General features: G+C 44.8%; 2 protein-coding genes across 3 annotated transcripts in view; one reads left to right on the forward strand and one right to left on the reverse strand.

Moving 5' to 3' along the window:
* Nucleotides 1–10,732: 10,732 nt before the first annotated feature.
* Nucleotides 10,733–17,628, forward strand: LOC135986649 (cytochrome P450 1B1). Of its 2 annotated transcripts, none has more exons than XM_065630880.1 (3): nucleotides 10,733–11,372; nucleotides 11,971–13,196; nucleotides 14,797–17,628. In XM_065630880.1, exons 2-3 carry the CDS (start codon nucleotides 12,187–12,189, stop codon nucleotides 15,407–15,409), a joined length of 1,623 nt encoding a protein of 540 aa, XP_065486952.1. In that variant the 5' UTR covers nucleotides 10,733–11,372; nucleotides 11,971–12,186; the 3' UTR covers nucleotides 15,410–17,628. The 2 variants fall into 2 exon arrangements, with proteins under 2 accessions (XP_065486952.1, XP_065486953.1); XM_065630881.1 differs by lacking the exon at nucleotides 10,733–11,372 and adding an exon at nucleotides 11,439–11,592.
* Nucleotides 13,422–19,970, reverse strand: part of RMDN2 (regulator of microtubule dynamics 2) — a 71,526-nt gene continuing 64,977 nt past the window's right edge. Inside the window, exon 11 of the mRNA XM_065630884.1 lies at nucleotides 13,422–13,516. Within this exon, the coding sequence (XP_065486956.1) occupies nucleotides 13,490–13,516 (27 nt within the window). The 3' untranslated portion in view covers nucleotides 13,422–13,489. The remainder of the gene's footprint in view (nucleotides 13,517–19,970) is intronic.

The following is a 19,970-nucleotide window of genomic DNA, read 5'->3' on the forward strand; positions in this document are numbered from 1 at the left end:
TTAAGCAAGAATCAACTGCCCTCTAAATTAAACACCTCCCTCTTTCCAAATAGCTGGTATGGAGTGGCTCTGTTATTTTAGCATTTCTGTTAGAGTCAGGTAGGCTGCAAGCTGTACTCACTGCACAAGAACCTAGAACACACAGATTTCCACTTGTGGTTGTGTGATGATATCTGGGTAAATACCAAAAAAAAGTGGCCTGGGTTGTCTTCACATAAGTCTGTGCATACCCATGTCATGCACACGATGGGAGGATTTACCTTTTAAACTCTGGCTTATTTCAGAAATGTGGGCAAGATGTAGGGATCAGGTTATGAGAAGGTGGCTTTGGCAGTCATGGAGCAAACGAACAGCCTGGTTCTTCTGGCCCAGAGGACAACCTGGAGGGAAGTGACATTAGCACTTCTATTCAGCATTGTTATTGCAAGGAAATAAGGTAAAATGAGATCCTTTTCATTGCTACATGTCATGTCAGTACACAAAAGGAATTGCAAACTGCAGATGACCATCTGTCAGGGGTACTTTGAAGTGTCCAGCTAAGGCAGGTTGTTGTAAGAAAATAACTTTCTGAATTTTCTGACTCATTTTTGCTCCTGGTGTGACTCTTCCCTGAACATCTCCCCCATTTTGCTGTGAGTGAGGACAATGAGAAGTGACCTTTCAGTCATATTTGTTTTCTTCTTGGTGGAAGTGCTGCTCTTGCTTTTTGTGAGGAGGTTGCAAACAGCTGTTTTCTGGCAACAGAAGAGGCAGTCACTGTGATTGCCTGAAATGTGGAAGGTGGGTCATCATACAGCTTCACTTAAACTCCCATACCAAGTATAAAATCTTGGTATGCGTACGTCTGGTGAATTAAATAGCCCTTTACTTTCATAGAACTACTGCCCCTGCAAGTACTTACAGGCTGTGCCTGAGTTCTCTCTTGACCTCTGCACACAGTCTAGCTCACTAGAGCTCCGTCAGGCTTTGGTTCTGGTGTGCATGTGACATTCTTAGTACTTTTATTTTGAGCCATTTCTCATCTTCATCTTCTTTTAAAATTGTAGATATAAAGACATTCTTGGAATGTTTTTTTCATAGCCACGTCCTATTCTTTGCCATCTTTTTTAAGTAATGAGGGCATCATAATGGTAAGCATATCCCAGTACAGCTTTTGCTATAAATGGTGGAAAGGAAGCCCTCGCTATTCCTCCTGAATGCTCTTCTGCCTAATAGACCAAGACTTAGTACCTTGCTTAGTTACATACATTGTTACTCAGTGCTCTCTGTGTGCCTTTCAGACCTTTTCCAACTCTCCATCCTCCTTTTCTTGATCACATATAAACCATCTAGTTCTTTATCCCAAGTTACAGAGTTGTGATGAGTATTATTAAAAACAACATGATTTTGCCCCTATTTTATTAGACAATTCAAATCACATTGTGTGAAAGATCTATCATTACCCTCATTTACCACTGCAGCAACTTTGTGTTGAACTTTTTAAGCATCATAGTGATTCTAGAAATAAATGTCACATAGCTCATGAAAGAACTTGAACTTCAACTATTTGCACGTGTTTATTTTATTTTCAAAAAGGGTGTCACTTTCTTCTTTTAAATTAAACTACAAATGCCAAACATGACGTAGTGTTTTGCCTTTATTCCTCCCGCCAGAATAAGCAGAGGATCCAAGCTACCTCTATCTCCCACTCCTTCTTCTATTCCTTTTGGGATTTGTAACATTGGAGATATGTGGTGACTGCTGAGGAAATTGCCCTAAATGATACTGGAGTAATTCCTCTTCATTTCAGTAATAAAGGTTGCATATGTTTTATGAGAATAGCACCCCTGCAGTACAAAGAGCTACCGTGATCCACCACTTTAAATCAAGAAATCATTTGACATGTTTATTTCCTGAACAGGGAGTGTTCTGTCAGACCAGTTGGAAACCCTGAAATCTGTACATTTTAAGATGGAAGTTGGAATAGCAGATGTTATTTTGCTGGGTCAGTTCCATTTTCATAGGGAGGACACTCTGCTAATGGGATGTTAAAGAAGTATCTCTTTCTTTCCTTTCAAAGTGTGTATGCCTGAAGAAATCTATCAAAATAGGGATAGGGATTGTAGTTAGTCACCTTGAAAGGATTGTGTATTTGATAAATTATGTGGTAAAATCTAATCAAAAACACAAATGCACTTAAAATATATCGTATATTATATAAAATTGTTTTTAGCAGAAAAGGGAGGAAAAAAAAAGTGAGAAAATTTCCCATGTTATTTTAATCAGAGAGTTGTAAAGTATATTTTGCAAGTTTGAAGCAAACCATAGTTGAATCAAAAGTATACACAGCAAAACCAAAATTGGACAGTTTTGAAAACAATGGTAAGCAGGGAGGTGGGAAGAATGGCCAGTTGCACCTCCCTTGAAAACACCAGTTGCCCGATAAACATTCTGTCTAGATTGTAGGTATCGAAGGGGCTTCTAGCCAGATTGCTAATTATATACGTGTTAAAGCTAACTGAATATTCTCAGGTGGGTCAGCTTCAGCTTAAACATTACTAGTATAAAAACTCTGCTAGAGATGTACAGACCTTGCATGCCAGCTGCATTTTTATTGGCCATCTGCAACTTCAAAGGCTTCCCTGCTCCAAAGCCCAAGCAGGTACTGTAGGCTGCCCTCAGACCTGCCTTTGCTGGCTTATTGACCATCAACATGGCTTCACCAGGTGGGTAGATTTGTTCTCAGTGTGAAATGATCTCAAAAGTATGTTCTTATTGATCTGCTTAAGACGTTTTTACATTTTTATGTCAATAAATACACATTGCTGTTTTCCCTCTTCTTTGATTCTGTTATTTCACCTGTCAGAGAGATCTGTTTAAGTAACAGATGCCTGTAGTATTTTGACAGGGTATTTGTTTCTGTTTCCAGCATAAAACTCATATGATGACAAGCAGAAAGTAAAAAGAAATTTGCCCCAAATGTGCTAGAGCCCGCTTTTCCTCTTCCCTTTCCCACTTGAAAATTAGCTTTTGTGTTATTACTTTGGCACGTGCCTTGCTGAAAAAAAATCCCTCCTTGCCCAGAGCCAGGGAATCCTGATCTTCTCTCTTTTTGAACAGACATTTCTTGGCAAGGTTCTTTGTGTGGTCAGGAAGAAATATTAATGTCTAGGAGTATTGTTGAAGACAAGAGAACTGTCCATCACCTTGAACACACAAGTCTTGAACATCTTGAGCAGCTGAGGAGGAATCCCTGAGATATCTGCTGTACTCCTGAAAGTCAAGCATAGTAGGTGTGTCTTGAAACTGGTTTGAAGAGTTCATCTTCAGAGTCATCAGTGTGTATCACAAGCAAAGACATAGAAGCATAACAACATTTAAATTTGCTCTGTCTTGGTCCTTGTGTCTGATATTCAGTTGAATGACTCAGTTATTTCAGGCAACTGCACTGAATTCCACTATTTTAGTTAAGATCAAAACCTAATACCATGCTAGTACTATTTGTGAGACAACCCTGTGTTGATTACCACTTAAGATGAAGTTACGGCATTTTTAAGTTGTCATTTAGAAATATATATTACTTTTGTCTTTATAGTATCTTTGCCTGCACTACCAATGTTTTATTATAAAACTTATTTCAGCGAAGCTCCCTACAGTCAATAGTAATGCAAGACCAGACTTTATAGACTCAATCACGTGTGCAGCCTTGTTCTGGAGCGTCGATTACACCATGCAGCAGAACAGGGTTTAGAGATGACCCAATGAGCAGCACTTGTGCTAGTTATGGAATCAGATAGAAAATTGTCCCCTGAGTCTCAATCAAAGAATGTCTCCATTCTCATAGAGTAAGGCAAATGTTGTTATATGGTGTTAGCACCAAAAGTTTCTTTACAGTACTGTGGATGTACCCATATGGGCAGATGATATCTGAAACATTACACTGCACATAATTCTGACCCTTAGACTGCAAACTCTCCCTCATTATGTCAGAGCAGCAGCTAGTCAAACAGTGTCCTGATCTGGGATGAGGGCTTTAGATACTCTTATAAAATGGTGTAGTAAAGACCAGGTTGTTGAAACTGAAAAATATATTAAGCATCCAACTGAATTTCCTCATTGTTTCCTATTCTTACAAATGAAAACCTGGCACAGCATCAGCGTATCTGCTTTTCTGAAGTTCTTATCTTAAAGTCTCAGGATTAAAGTATAAGTAATGAAGGTTTACTTGACTACAAAGAACATCTTTGCTATATGTTTTTAGGTGAACCATCCCCTGCCTGAGAAAGTGTTGGTGCTGTAACTGGACTGTAAGATGCTGAAATTAATTTCAGTCCCAATAACTTTAATATTTATTTTCAGGCATATGCCAGCAGATAATGTCAGTTCAAAAATCCATAAGTCAGCACGGCAGAGAGATTTCAGGGCAGCCTACCTGCCTGGGCATTAGTAGAGGAAAAGCCCTTTGAAGTCACAAACTGCCAATAAAAATGCAGCTGTTGTTCAAACTTTAAATGGCTCCAGCATTGAGCTTTTATACTGTTGTTACTTAAGCGAAGGCTGAAAGTGCCTTTGAATACTGGTCCACAGTAAACTTGTGTACCTACAGTGTGACCGAACCCCATCACCCTCATTTTCTTGTCCTTAAAGAAATCATGAGAAGCATTCCAGATAACTCACGATGCTGAGAACTGTGAAAGCTCCAGGCTGCTGTCATGCCTGTGGGCAAGGATGGCATGATCCTGCAGTGGTTCATGGTTCCCTCCCTGCAGGGCAGGACATGACACCAGCTGAAGAGCTCCAGAAGGTCTGTCTGTGCCAAGGTTGGGCAGTCACTCAGGAAGGGCCAGGTGAAACTCCTGGTGACATCTCAGAAGTGGGGACATGGATCTCACAGGCTGATATAAGGGCTAACAGGTACTTTGTTCCTGTGCCTGACTGTTCCTGTTCTGTGTGGTGCTTCTGTGGATGTGACATGGCACAAAAAGTCACAAGGGAGGTGAGCTCTGCTTCCCCTGGCCTGCAGTGGGAACTGGAAGGTTTGGTGCGCTCTGTCTCTGCTTTGACCCCTTGGTGGATGCAAGCTCTTTCCAGGGCCTTGTACAGCCCCCAGCATGATGAGCTTACTGGCACAGCTGCAATACAAATACTTATGAATGAAGTTGGGATAGCTGGCTCTCAAATAAAATTAAAAATAGCCCCTGGCTTTCCAAATTCTCCACATTTGTTGGTTCTTGAACAAGAAGAAGATTTAAGGCAGACATATTAGATACCCTTAAGACCTTAGTTAATTTTGCCTTTCCACATGATAGAATGTGATGTATCTGTTTCCTAATCCTGGAAGAACTCTAAATGTTGGTTTTCTGGTTTACAAGGATATTCCAGGGAATCTCAAGTAGCATGCTTTTTCCTGTGGATGTGTTCAAGGGTGGAAGATGAGGGAAGTAGGCAAGAGTGGGGACATAAAGTTGTTCTTTTGTTGTAACAGGATCATGGTATGCAAATGGTTGACAACCACCGCAATACAATTTTACAAGGAAATTCAAATTATCGCACTAAAACAGAACCCATTTTTATCATTCACAAGTCCTGAAATAGCATGTCACAGGTGTAAGCACTGAGTATTGCCTGTACTTGGCCTCAGATTAAGCTAATTTGGAGGAATGATAGACAAAATTTTATTGGTTGGTATTTTTTTTAACGACTGCTGTTAGCAGCTAGTTGGTGGTTTGGAGTGTTAGAAAAAGCCCAAGCACAGCTAGACCAGCGAGCAGTGTTCAGGTAAAGCAGCAGTCAAAGATGCATGCGGTTTTGCCATTTCCTCACTGAGTATCCCTATAATACCAGTTTATTTCCAGATAATTTATGCTTTTATTCAACTATAGAGCACATAATAAAAAACCTTCCTTGAAAATGTTTGCAGATGTTCTCTTTTGCCCTTTTTTATTCCAGTTGCAAACTTCCTGTGCTTCCCATGTAGTGCAGTCTTGTCTTCGAGAAAGAAAGCACATTTTTAAAGTTGTAGCTACTTCCACACCTCACAAATGAAATCAGCTTCAGCTTAGCACAATCATTTCATTCTAGTGGTCAAAGTCTCTTTACCCTATGTTAAAAGCTCACCTGATTAGATTCTAGTTTTGAGTAGAATGGTTAGAAAAAAATCAAGAATTGCTATTTACACGTTGAGTGCTTTGTTAGCCTGATAAAAACTTGCTGTTCTAAATAAATGTATCATACATTCATTGGATTAGGAGAGTAGGAAAACAAACGTGTTCAAATCTTAAACACATCATAATTTTAAGCATCCACAGTGTTTATAAATATTGGTAGGAATAAGAGCATACATCCATTCACTAGTTAAATATCATAACCTGTTTCTTGTTTATCGCTTACTGACACTTATTGGATCAATTCTGAATGAATTCAGAGAAGATTAAAAAAAAAAATCAAACACTTTGGCTTTGGAACCATAAGGAAAAAAGATATGAGTTAATAGAGAGGAACACCTCACCTAGGTGTTCCTGCCCTGGCAGGCGGATTGGACTAGATGATCTTTCGAGGTCCTTTCCAATCCCTAACATTCTGTGATTCTGTGATTCTGTGAATAGTCTATAGTGTTGTGTGGTTTATGTATAACTCCCAGTAAGATAATAATAATAATAATAATAATAATAATAATAATAATAATAATAATAATAATAATAATAATAATAATAATAATAATAACAACAACAACAACAACAACAACAACAACAACAACAACAACAACAATAACAACAACAACAACACCACGCAGAAAACCCCCACAAAACAACACAGATTTATGAACTGTCTCGTATTTGGTTCATGTAGATACTAGTACTGATGATTAGTTCAAATTAAAGGTCAAATTAGAAATCATTTACAAAGTGCATTTAAAACAAACCTTTAAAAATAAAACCAAGTTTTAAGTATAACACTATCTCATTGGCCTCCCAGATCACAATATCACAATCCCTGGGGATCCTAGATCAGTAGAGTCGGCACAGCAGTACAGCAAGGGCGGGGTAGGGAGGTAACACTGCTAATCTTTTCAGGCGGGATTTTTAAAAGTGCACCGTTCTGGCCTAGTTTTCTTTTTTTGTTGAGCCTGTTCTGAGGCTTTCTGGAGTTTACCTCCCAATTACCATGGAACCAAAGATATGCTCAGGGCTTTTAGCCCACTGTGATTTGCAGGGAAGCTGGTGGGGGTAGCTGGACTTAAGCCCATTTGGTGAAGAAGATGCTCCCTGCCATTTCTGGTGCAAGGTACTCGGAGCCCAGGGCGATGCTGTGCAGGAGCTGAAGCTGCAGACTGAGGGTTTGTCAGACCCCAGGTACAGGCCAAAGGGTTCAGCTGTGCTGCAGGGAGCCACATGATTACCTGCACTCACTCAGATCTAAAACAAGCTAACAAAATACCTGAGTGAAATCATGGAGCTCTTAAAACCTGTCAGAAGTTGAAACTCTCCAGAAATGTAGAGGATAGCTGAAGGCAGCTTTAACGGCTCTTCGTTGGAACTTTAGGTGGCAGGTGCCCTGGTAAAGAAAAACAATTAGAAGATGGTCTTATTGCTGACATGCCTTCTCATCTTTTTCATAGGTTTAACTTAACTTGAGCAACAAAAGCAAACTCTTACTCTGTATAGCATACATTTGGGATGTATTGCATTCCACAGTACCTCTCCTCCCAACATTTGAATGATATATTTTAGATGGAGATCATGAAAATAAAAGTAAAAAACCAGTGTAACTGATCTAAGGTTAAGAGCTACATTTAGGAAGTTAAGGCAATATTTAAACCGAGTGATGGATACTCTCCCATGAGGGATCCATCCAGCCATAATGCCTGGTTTTCTTCCCACGGATGTAGTGTGTATCCTTGGTAAAACACAAGATAACTGTGTGTGTAATAGAAAACCTCAGGATTATAAAAGGATACCAGACATGAAGACGCATGGGTTTCAAATGCAGTGGAAAGCAAAGGGTATCGGAATAAGCATACCATGGCAAGTGGTTGATGATTAAATGCTTACAATGCGAAAGGAGATCTTCACAGGAGTATTGCAGAAAAAAAGGGCTTACATCTGAGAGTGAAAGAACATTTTAAATTTCCTGTTGGATACAAGAGCATTAGTCAAGATCACACTTCAGTAATACCAGGACTTTTGGTTAAGAGGAAAGCTAGTTTCACATGGCAGTCTTGTTCAGGAAATAAAATCTAGGGGTAAATAACAACTTGGAAAATTGTAATCTATTAAAAAAAAAAAAAAGGCAGTGGAATTTATTAGTTGTTGAAAGTGTGTCCAGGCTTTTGTTTCACTTAGAGGGTGTCATCACTGCAGTGGTAGGGTATATGATCTTCTCACCTGCCCTCTGGACTGCACTGGGCACCAAGATACAAAGATACCTGAGATACACAAAGGTTTCCTTTTCTTTATAAAAGAGAGAACACTAAGGTCTACCCGATGTTAATATGACCTTATTTAAGATAAGGGAAATATCTACAGTTAACGTGTACCTAAATTAGCTGTGAATGCCTCCAGGGCTGTACTGGTATGGAGGTTGTACCTTTTAAATACTGTAGTTAAAACTGGAGACTAGGTGTTTATGAATCACTAGAAAAGATTATCAAGTGCTCATGTAGGTGATGACGTTTACTCATGCAACTTTCTATCACCTCTTTCCTTCATGGAGTCTCATCTGAGCCACTCATTCTGCTGGGGACCTCAGTCCAAGGACCAAGCTGCTGTTAGGGTTCTAGTTAGTGTTAAGATTCCAAGAGCCACAAAGCTCCAGGGACACTGGGGCTGCAAAAGGCATGCCAAGGAGAGCATGGCACTGAACCGACATTGCTCCTTCCACAACTTTCTCATGCTGCTTTTTCCATGCTGCTGGGACCTTAAAATGTGGCTCATGCCTTGAACTGTGAATCTGCAGCTCAGGGTGGTGGAAACGTGCTCCTTCCTCTGTACTGTCTGCCAGCAGGCAGCAAGCAATACCACTTGCATTTTGATGTTGAGGAAAAATGTTAATAGGATGCAAAGCATACAGTGCACTGGACCCACACACACTCACTGAATGGATGTGAAACAGTGAGGTGGGTGCAGGGCCACTTGCAGAGGTTAGAAGCAGCACAGCCTGTCACCTCTGGCAGCCCCATGCTGAGGTGTTCTTCCCCTTACCAATTGCAATCAATCAGAGTTCGGCCACCTTGAGGATACTGTTTCTTTACAAATTCAGATTTACGTGGGAGCTGGAATGGAATCTGTTCGACTTGCTTCGGAGTAAATGGCAATCTCTTGCTTTGACTGCCCTACAACTAGTTTAAGTGCTATATCAAAGAAAGGATTTAGGAACTTACTAACAAGAGGTGTGACACCTGGGTTTTAAGCAACTGATTACCACAATCACCAGCAAAAAGGCAAATTTACCTGCTGGTAATGGCAAATGCCCACCACTATAATCCAGAGCGCAGGTAACTGGTACAAGCTCGTCCTTAACCACTCAGACTCAGTGCCCAGAACACTCTCTGCAGGGAGAAGCCTTTGTCTCTTCTTTGACATGTGACCAATGAAGTAGGGAAGGGTGGCCCTCAGGGTGGGACAAGCCACTTCACCACAGCTGAGTGGTTACAGCATATGAAATTTGGTTTCAACCTCGTGATGGTGATGGAGAGATCAAACTGCCTAGTCTCTCTCCACACCTGCCCTGCCATAGGGATGGAGCTATCTGCTCCTCTTTGAAGCTGGTCCATGTGCTGGCTGGACTGCAGGATTCTTCCAGTTCACTCCAGACATGGGGCTGGGAAGAGGGGAGCTCACTTTTTCTGGCACTGCTCAGAAAAAGTAGTTTTGTCACCTCTGTCACTTGGCAATGACAGGAAGAACCACAGTGCGCTCTTGAGGCATGCAGAGAGATATGGCTGATGCTAGTCTGAGCAAGAGGTAGTACTGCAGACTGGAGGAGCCCGGGACAGTGACAGCAGCCAGGATTACACTTCTTAGCAAAGAAAGAAGTAGTAGCAGCCTGGCCAGGCCTGGGTTCACACCCTGAGCTGGGCGGACTCCCAGCAGCTAATTTTGTCTAATCCCTAAATGCTACCAAAACACCACCTTTTCTTCCCGTGACGTGACTGTGGAGAATCTGAAATAAATGTTGTGTTTTTAAGTTTTGCTTGGTACAGCAAAAACGACAACAAAGCAGGAGCATTCCAATTTCTTGGGGAACGGTTTCCTTGATGCCTGTGGGTTTTGCAGCCCAGATTTCCCCTGGGGCGCCAGAAAGCTGGAGGCGTGGGGAGCTTGGCCCTCCGCATCCGCACGCCCCTCGCCAGCTCTCGTGGGGGGGCCGGAGGTGCCAGATTTCAGAGTAAAAAATCGCCGTGAGCAGGACAGAAGCGAGCGCTGGGTGGGGGCGAGGCTGGAGGGCAGCGGGGCCGCCTCGGGTGCGAGTTGCCCGGCGCTTCCCTGTCTCCTTCTCCCCGAGCCGGTGTCAGGTATTGCGAGGAGGGGTAGGGGCCCGGGGAGGAGATGGCTGGAGGCTTTCCAGCCCCGGCTCACGCAATGCAAGCTCCGCACGCAACGGGGAGGCGACAGGCGGAGGAGGGGAAGCTCTCCGGCTTCCTCAGCCCCCAAGATGCAGGCGAGACTTTGCCTCCCGACAGAGAGGGCTGCGAGCCCGCCCGCCACCCCGCTCCCCTCCCAGCACCTCCTCCGTCAAAACTTTTGGCCCCGGCCATAAAAGCATCCGCGGCTCAGCCGCTCCACTTGGTGGGGGCCCAAGGGCAGCTGGCAAAGATCTGCGACCCCTCAAGCCAGGGGAAGGGCCAGGGAGCGGCGATTTGTCAGCGGGTCTATCTGCGCCACGCCGGCGGATGCCGGCGGATTGAAAGCCGCGAGTACCAACGCCAGGCGCCCTGCCGGGGCTGCTCCGGCTCTGGCTCAGCCTCGGGGCAGCGGGCCGCCCGCCTCCTGAGCCTCTCGCCTTCACTCCCTGCAGCCGGCTGGGGTGGCCCCGTCCCGTCCCCGTAGCCCAGCAGACGGGTGGGAGGGAGGGGGCGGCTGCAGCCCGCTCGCCTCCGGTCCGCGGGGTTGCACTAGGCAGGTGGCTGCCGGCGGGGCGAGCTCCGAAGGGTTAAAGCGCTGGGAAGGTGATAATAACTCTGCGCTGGGATCGGGTGCAATTGGCATTTGCCTGCACATGACCTGCCAAGCTCCGAGTGACAGGAACCGGGGCTCCTAATGAGTTTCCCAGAGGCTGGGATCTGAACGTCGCCGTCGCCGCTCTCCTCCCAGGGCTGCCCGTTAGAGCTGCCGCCGGCTGCCCGGCTCCTCTCCATCCTTCCCGAGGCCTCGGATGGACGAAGTGTGCAACAGGTCAGTTCTGCTACAGGCGCCCAAGGTGGCTATTTATTTCACTCCTCCTACCCCTCGCTGCCTCAGAAAGGCTGGAGCAAACGGTAGGAGCGGGTGTTCCCGGCCACGGGCATGGGAAGCGGGGCCAGTCAGCTCTGCCACGCCGGGACCTCAGGCATCCTCCGCAGCCCATCCCCGGGGCCGCCGGCCGCCAGCATGCGCTGCCGCCACGGGCATGAAGGTGCGGGGAGGGAGGAGAGGCTCAGGACAGAAGGGGCTGCGTGGCCATGTGCGGGGGTTTCCTCTCCGGAGCAGCGGGAAGCTCCGACGTCCTCGCGGGGAGCCCGTTTCTCGCAGCGGGGCTTTCGGCAGGAACGATGTGCAGCGCCGGGATGAACCTGTCTTCAGCGCACGGCAGCTGCCTGCATCTGCGGGAGGCTCGTCAGGAGAGAGCATCCTCCTGCCACCCTTTCTGCCTCACATATCACCTTCTGGATCTCCCGCTGCAAACTTTCTCTACAGAGAGGGAGAGAGCAGCGGCCCCAACGTCAAATATGATTTTGATCCCTTATTGAGCGCCTACTACTTAATTATCCGTTATCCCTTGTTTTTCGCACAGGATCCGGGCGGGCTTTAGTCACACGAGGAGCTCATAACAAGGACGCATCCCGATTCTGAGCGTCAGACGGCTGCCGGCGCTCCCCTCCGCCAAGCCAGCGCGCCCCTGTCCCCTCGCCCACCCGGGGACCGGCTTCTCCCTGCCTGCGGGCGACGGCGAGCTTCCTAGCCCTTCCTGAGGGTCGCATCCCGCGGATTTTCTCCTTTCACTTGCAGCATGGCCCTCGAGAGGCTCGGGGAAGCCCTGCGCAGCATCCCCCCCTTGCAAAGCTCCCTGCTGCTCCTCCTCTGCCTGCTCACCGCCATCCACCTGGGCAAACTCCTCCTGCAGCAGCGCCGGCGGCAGGGCCAGCGCCGGGCGCCGCCGGGTCCTTTCCCCTGGCCCTTGATCGGCAACGCGGCGCAGCTGGGCAGCGCCCCGCACCTCTCCTTCGCCCGCCTGGCCAGCACCTACGGCGCCGTTTTCCAGATACGCCTGGGGCGCTGGCCCGTGGTGGTGCTGAACGGGGAGCGCGCCATCCGCCAGGCCCTCATCCGCCAGGGGGCCGCCTTCGCCGGCCGGCCGGCCTTCCCCTCCTTCCAGCTGGTGTCGGGCGGGCTCAGCCTGGCCTTCGGCGGCTACTCGGAGCTCTGGAAGCTGCACCGCCGGGCGGCGCAGGCCACGGTGCGCGCCTTCTCCACCGGCAGCCCCGCCACCCGCCGCCTGCTGGAGCGGCACCTGCTGGGCGAGGCGCGGGCGCTGGTGGCGCTGCTGGTGCGGGGCAGCGCCGGCGGCGCCTTCCTCGACCCTTCGCGCGTCCTGGTGGTGGCCGTGGCCAACGTGATGAGCGCCCTGTGCTTCGGCCGCCGCTACAGCCACGGCGACGGCGAGTTCCTGCGCCTCGTGGGGCGCAACGAGCAGTTCGGGCGGGCGGTGGGCGCCGGCAGCTTGGTGGACGCGCTGCCCTGGCTGCAGCGCTTCCCCAGCCCCGTGCGTGCCGCCTACCGCGCGTTCCGCGACCTCAACCGCGACTTCTACGGCTTCGTGCGCGGCAAGTTCCTGCAGCACCAGCGCAGCCTGCGCCCGGGGGCCGCCCCCCGCGACATGATGGACGCCTTCATCCGCCTGCAGCGGGAGCAGCCGCGGCTGCAGGTCGAGCACGTGCCCGCCACTGTCACCGACATCTTCGGCGCCAGCCAGGACACCCTCTCCACCGCCCTGCAGTGGCTCCTCATCTTCCTTATCAGGTAGGTGCCGGCGGGGCGGAGGCAGGAGGCTGGGGTGCCCCACCTGCCCTGGGGAGGGACACGGGGGGCAGACCGGGGCGTCGCGGTGACAGCGCCAGCCGTGGGGGATCCTCGTTGAATTGACGCTGCCCGGACACAGTCGGCGCTGGGAAGGGTCCGTCGGCGGTGAAAGCCGGCCCGAAGGAGCGCCGAAACCGCTCGGTGCGGGGAGAGCCGAGGGAGCGACGCTGCCAGCGAGGGTCTGAGGGACCGGCCCGCCCGCCTGGTGCCGGGGTACCGGCAGCGGCTTCCGATTAACTAACACGGAAGCTCTGGGAAACCTGCCAGAAAAAGATAAGAAAGGGAAAAAAAAATAATGTGGCGGTCGGGTAATGGTGCATAACGAGCAGCTGGCAAAAAGGCAACCGAATAAAACCTGAAAGTAACAGATTTTACCAGGTCAAGATCAAGGAGATCATAGGAACAGGATAACAACTGCTTAAGCAAGATAAAGAGTTCGTGCACCGGTTTACAAACCCGCTATTGTGTTAATTTGCCGGCAGTGTGTACTCTTATCGCCGTGGTTTGACTTGGGGAACACCACCTAGGCAGCCGCGGGGGCAAGCGCACCCCTCTGCGCACCCTTCTGCCCTGGCACCAGGTCTCTGAGGGGGAAAATCTCAGCTTGGGAAGGTGGTTTAATAGAAGGCGGCATAACACTGATTTTCTTGCCTGTCCTGGCTTTTTCTTTCATCATCTGCATAATTTGTAGACTTATGAAAACGTATCTACTCAGACGCTGCTTGACAAACAGGCAAATCCTTAACACTTCAAGCTAAGGGTACGATGCCCAGCAGTCACATAACCTGTTGGGTTCCTCCCCATTTGCTCAGCATTCAACAGGCAGACCTGCTGCAAGAGGAAAAGAAAGGACACAAAAGCCAAACTTGAATACTTAAAAAGGCAAATAAAGGCTCCTTGAAGGAACGTTTTCTTTTGCCTGTCTAAAAGCACATAAGTAAAAATTATTAATATTTTGATGTTTGGCTATCGTGTAGTCTTCAAAATGATCCAGTCTTAAACTACATTATAAAGAAAACATATTTCGATATTAATTAGAAAAAGTACACACATATCAAGAGTGGGGTGTTTATAAAGTTATTCTGATGATTACTAGCAGGGACTTTCAGTTTAAGAACCTGCAGACTTTCATATGTATGTAATATGTCTAGTGATAATAAACTCCATACTAACTTTTAGAAGTCACATACGGAGCTGGAAAACCAAATTCTCATTGCCAGGGAAAGCCCAATATTTAGAAGAGATAAGTAAGATTAGTTAGGAGATTTTTAGTTAATTTCATTTTGTGATGTTGAGGATCAATTACATGTGATATTACGGTAAAAACTGAGCAAATCTAAAATAACACCATTGCACAGGAAGTTTGGATTTTTCTCTCAAAGTTTTCCACTGAGTTCTGCACATTCTTGCAACATGCTTAAACTTTTCTCAAACTGCATTATTTAGGGGAAGGGTGAGGTTCTGTGAAAAATGCTTACATCAAGGATTATTTTTAATTGGAAGTGTTATCTACATACACACATCTTACTTTAAATGACAGGTATCCGAATGTGCAGACTAAAATGCAGGAAGAAGTGGACAGGATTGTTGGAAGAGACCGTCTGCCATGTGCTGAAGATCAGCCTCACTTGCCCTACATCATGGCTTTTTTGTACGAATCCATGCGTTTCAGCAGCTTTGTGCCTGTTACTATTCCCCATGCCACCACAACCAACACCTTCATCATGGGCTACCTCATTCCCAAGGACACGGTGATTTTTGTTAATCAGTGGTCAGTGAATCACGATCCAGCAAAATGGTCCAACCCAGAGGATTTTGATCCAACTAGATTCCTGGATGAGAATGGATTCATCAATAAAGATCTTACTAGTAGCGTGATGATTTTCTCACTGGGAAAACGTCGGTGTATTGGAGAGGAGTTGTCCAAGATGCAGCTGTTTCTCTTTACCTCCATACTGGTGCATCAGTGCAATTTTACTGCTAATCCAAATGAGGACCCTAAAATGGACTTTATCTATGGGTTGACCATTAAACCTAAGCCATTTACCTTGAATGTTACGCTTAGAGATACTATGGATTTGCTTGATCAGGCTGTCCAAAGACTGCAAGCAGAGAAAGCAGCCAATGAAAATCAGCTGTCAGCAAATACTTAAGCAGCAAACCTTGCATCTAAAGATAATCCCTCTCTCTTTTTAGATTTAAATGAGTTGTAGGTTTTTTTTTCTGTTGGTCTTTTTGGAAATTAGCCTATATTACAAGTTACAAGAGCAGGAAGGAAAACTGCACAAGGTGTAATTCAGTCCTCTTTTTCATTCTAGAAGGAGAGCCAGGGGAACAATTTAATATATTAAATGATAAAACATATGCAATTTGAAAGTAAGCCTTTTCTTTTCTAGCTAGTTCACAGAAGTTGCCATTGTAAAGTGCTTTTTGTCTACTGACTGGTTGGAGCATCTCCAGGAACTGTTTGTACAATCCTCTCCATGTCTCCATGTGCTATGCCTTAACTCTAAGTTCACCTTCAGTGACTTCACATCCCAAAGTGAAATTTCTTATTTAAGAAAAAAAAAAAAAAGCAACAGAAGAAGAAAGAAAAAAGGGGCACACAGCAGCTCCTGTGTTGTGACTGCTGGGATGTATATTAATGCCTTTATAATAAACGTTCAAATAATTTTTGGTAAAATGACAAGTCTTGCCTTCAGCATTCCAAAGTGTTTACATAAATGACTAAAAGAAAATAGACTTGAAAATAAAATTCATATTTTGTATGACAATTAATAGAATGTCCTAATATTGTAACTTTTCATTCAGTTTTGAAAGATCAGATTTGATGTCACCAAATGACAAGGTGATAAAAACAATATGCTAATCTGTTCTTTAGCATATTCATAAACGAAGGAGATATTTGAGTTAGAAAGTTTTATAAAGTTATAGCTGAACTTTATATTTCTCTAGTAAAGAGTTAACATCCCTGTCCCTAGCCACATGGGTAAGTCCAGTAAAATCCACACGGGATGAGGGATTTAGAAGTGAGAATTTGGAGGTTCTATATTGAAACTTTCATGCTGCAAGCCTTGAGTAATGTGTACATCAAATACAACCCTGCTCACTAGTCGTTCTGTTGAGTTAAATCAAATATCCAAAAATCAATAGGTAATTTTAGCATGATTTGCTTGGAATGAAGTCTCAGAAGGAAAACTAACATTAAATGTCCTGATTAATGTAGCCATTAGCTGAAGAAAAAGTAGTTTTAAAATTTTCATGAGGCAAAGGACATTAACTTTTTAAAAAAAACACCCTTCAGAACTATTATTTAAAAGTAAAACACACACATGAAATTTATGCCCTCCAACCTCTGGCTAATGTTTGTGTACACAAAATAGCATATATTTCTCTAAAGAGCAAACAACCCTATGTAAGTGCCTGATTTTGAGAAGTGTTGGGCACTTCTTTGAAGCTGCCGATCACCTTCAATTACATATGAAATCCATCAGAAATGAGAATACCTCACATGACTTGCTGTGTCCAGCCTATTACTAAGTAAGGTATCAGTAGAGCTAGAAAAATAAGGGTGCAACGCTGCATAGTACAGTAGCTCTGCTGAGACCTAAGCGAGGAAAGATTTGCACTGGGTCAGTCTTAGTTGCGTTGGCAGCAGTGACAGACCTCTGCTGGGTTAATGACACAATCCTGATCTTCTTAAGTAGAAGCTTCATAACCGATTTTAAAAACCTGAATCAAACTTAACAGTACTGCTCCGTAACTCCACACAGTAGTAATATACCTGTTTAAAATCTCTGACTTCATAGGGCATCTATCTTCTGTTTTCAAATCTAAAAAAGCCTTCTGTTACATACACAACGAGTAACCTCAGGTGTTTTTCTGAACTATGCACAGGTTTGTGATGTCCCAGAACTTAGCCTATGCCTGTGAAAACCTTTATAAGATATTCAGCATTTTCATATGGAGATCTACATTAGATCAAATGCTAGCATGACAGTATTCCTTGTACCTTAGTAAGTATTGTTATTAAAAATATATATATAAAGGATGTAACCTACAATTGAATAGTTATTCTAATGCAAGGATCATCAATTCATATTTTAATAAAAACAGCTTTTGCAATTTTGTACTCTTTCAAGAGCTTTAACTATGCATTGGCTACTAATGCAACTTCAGTTCACACTGTTAATGTCTGTCGGGGGTCACACACTATATAGCTGTTGGTCAAATAACACCTTGTATAATCTGTGAAGTTATTCAAATCTAGTAGCATCCATTCAGAATGTATGGAGTTGTTCAGCGAGCTAAATTTTATGGTCATTTCAAGATGTATTGTGTTACCAAAATACTAAATAAAATTATTCTTACACCGCCTTTGCTTAGTTTATGTATGGCTTTCTAAGATCAAGATAATTAAAATTATTGTTTCTGATTTGGAAATTATTATTATTGTAGATATTCTTTGTTCACATACTTTTCACTCTCTTCATTTCTGGACTTTAAGGTTTTCCTCCATCCAGCCCTTAACAACTTCTCACGTCTGCCTGCTTATTCAGATCTTGCCATTTGTGTTTAATGTCCTCATGCTCCTTGCTAAGAACGTACCCTGCTGCTCATCTCAAAATCGATCTGAATTCTCTCATGTCCTTTGATTTCTTCTAGTACCTGTTAATCTCTCCTCAGCCTGCACAATCTCCTATGTTATGTTCTTCCCTTTGACATTTCAGTTTGCTTCCATCTCCTCTTATTTCAAGCCCACAAACTGGTTTTCCCTTCCACTTTTCTCCTCCTGTATCTGGTGCTGGCATCAATTTAGTGGTGAGACTGGATCCCCACTGCTGCCCTAGGGACCAATTTGTGCTAGTTTTGCTTTGGTGTATAGTCAGGACTGCCAAGAAGGAAATCTCAGGACCAAACAGGACCGCCAGGAAGGAAATCTCAGGACCAAACAGGCCTTAACATGCCCTGGCAGTGCAACGTCTCACAAAACCAAGGCAATCCTGTGGTGAAGGGTGGCTATTATTGCATGTATAAAACATTTCTAAATGATGCAGCAGCCCCCCTTCCCTCAAGACCCTGCTTGTCTTCTTTCCCCTGGTCTGCTACACAAGCCTGCTTATTTCAGAGTCATCTTAGAAAATACTTTCATTTTTTCCCTAACCTCAAGGAAGTGGAACAAAAGCCAGGTGGGACAGAAGGCTGGGCAGACTGACCAGCAATGGTTCCCTCCTGATTTGTCATATTTTCAGCTGGACCTTCTCCCTAATGGGGCAGGATTCTAAGTACAGGCTGAGTTGATGAAGTCAGAAAGAGCACAAGGTGAAGATGACTTACAAAGACCCCCTAGAAATAGCTAAGTGTGGGTGTTAGTGTCCAAAGATACCCCAGGCAGTGCATACGTGGCTGGGGCTGCCGAGTGGGACACAGCGTAGATACAGAGCAGGTGTCCTCCCTGGGTGAAACCCAAGAACAACTTCATACAGTCAAGAGATGCTGACACATTGTCCCTGCTGCCTGTTAATTTCTAGGTATTTTTGTGCTTTACCAGCTGTCTACAGCTGAAGTCTTGACTCCTTCTTCAGTGTTGACAGGCACATTTTTATACCAGACTTGCTACCTTAGTGCTGAAAGATGCAGTACTGATACAGCCAGAAGCTGGCATGAAGAAGGCATTCTTGGAGAGATTCTCAGAGATCACTACAAATACTTCTTATAGCAGTTGAGCAGGGAACATAAAGTTTCTGATTGCCTCCTGGTAAGCCAGTACCAAGTGTTAAGAAAATAGAATAAGGCCAAAACAGCAAATTGGTGGTGGTTTTTGGTTTTTTGTTTGTTTGGTTGGGTTTTTTTAAAATTCTGTATTTTGATTTTCCATTTGTTTCATTGGAACAGTTGGTAGAAAAAACATGATTTTCAAAACTGGGCAAGGTCACATCTAACAGCAACGCATGCACATCTCATGAGATTGTGCTTTTGCACTGTCACTGTCTCCCTCACCAACTTGTGACTGGATGTTGCCATAGCAATACTAGAAAAATACATGTTGCTCATTCTTCATGAGATAAAGCACCCTTGTTCTAAGTATGAAAGTGAGATTTCAGTCAAATTTTGACTTCGCAAAGCAAGTATGGTTTGCCCTTATCTGTAGAACAGCATGAAACAATACTCCATGCTTCTCATTCTGTGAAAAATTTCCAAGCTGCAGTTTGAAAATGTAATTCTACTGTATATTTTATTTGTAATTGTACTTTTCTAGTCTACAGAGAAAAATAATAAATTGTGAAGCTATTAATGTTTTCTGGTTCAGGAAATGTAAATAACTGAATTCAAGTTTAAAACAAACAAACAAAAACCAAAACAACAACACACACACCAAAAAAACCCAACAAACCCAAACCAACCAAACAAAAACCCCCACAACAAACAAACAAACAAACAAACCCCAAAACCAACAACAACAACAAAGAGGCACCACCAGAAATTAAACTCAGACTTCACAATAATTACCCCAATGAAAAATGAGATTCCTAAACGAACCTTTGTTTCATTATAATGAACCTCCTTTTCCTTCCCTTGGTTCATGTACACAGCCGCTGGGACACAGTCTCGTGCTGCAACTTGTTCCAAGACACAACTATGTTCATCTTTCTGTTTCTGGCAGAAGCGAGGAAGAGTTGTACCCACACTCCAGAACAACATGCCCTGCAGGGA

The sequence above is a fragment of the Caloenas nicobarica genome, chromosome 3, assembly GCF_036013445.1.
Source record: "Caloenas nicobarica isolate bCalNic1 chromosome 3, bCalNic1.hap1, whole genome shotgun sequence".
Taxonomy (NCBI): Eukaryota; Metazoa; Chordata; class Aves; order Columbiformes; family Columbidae; genus Caloenas; species Caloenas nicobarica.

Coding starts and splice junctions, on each gene's coding strand:
- LOC135986649 (XM_065630880.1), top strand. CDS start 12,187: ATGGCCCTCGAGAGGCTCGGGGAAGCCCTGCGCAGCATCCCCCCCTTG. Junction 13,197..14,796: donor CTCCTCATCTTCCTTATCAG/GTAGGTGCCGGC, acceptor TTTAAATGACAG/GTATCCGAATGTGCAGACTA.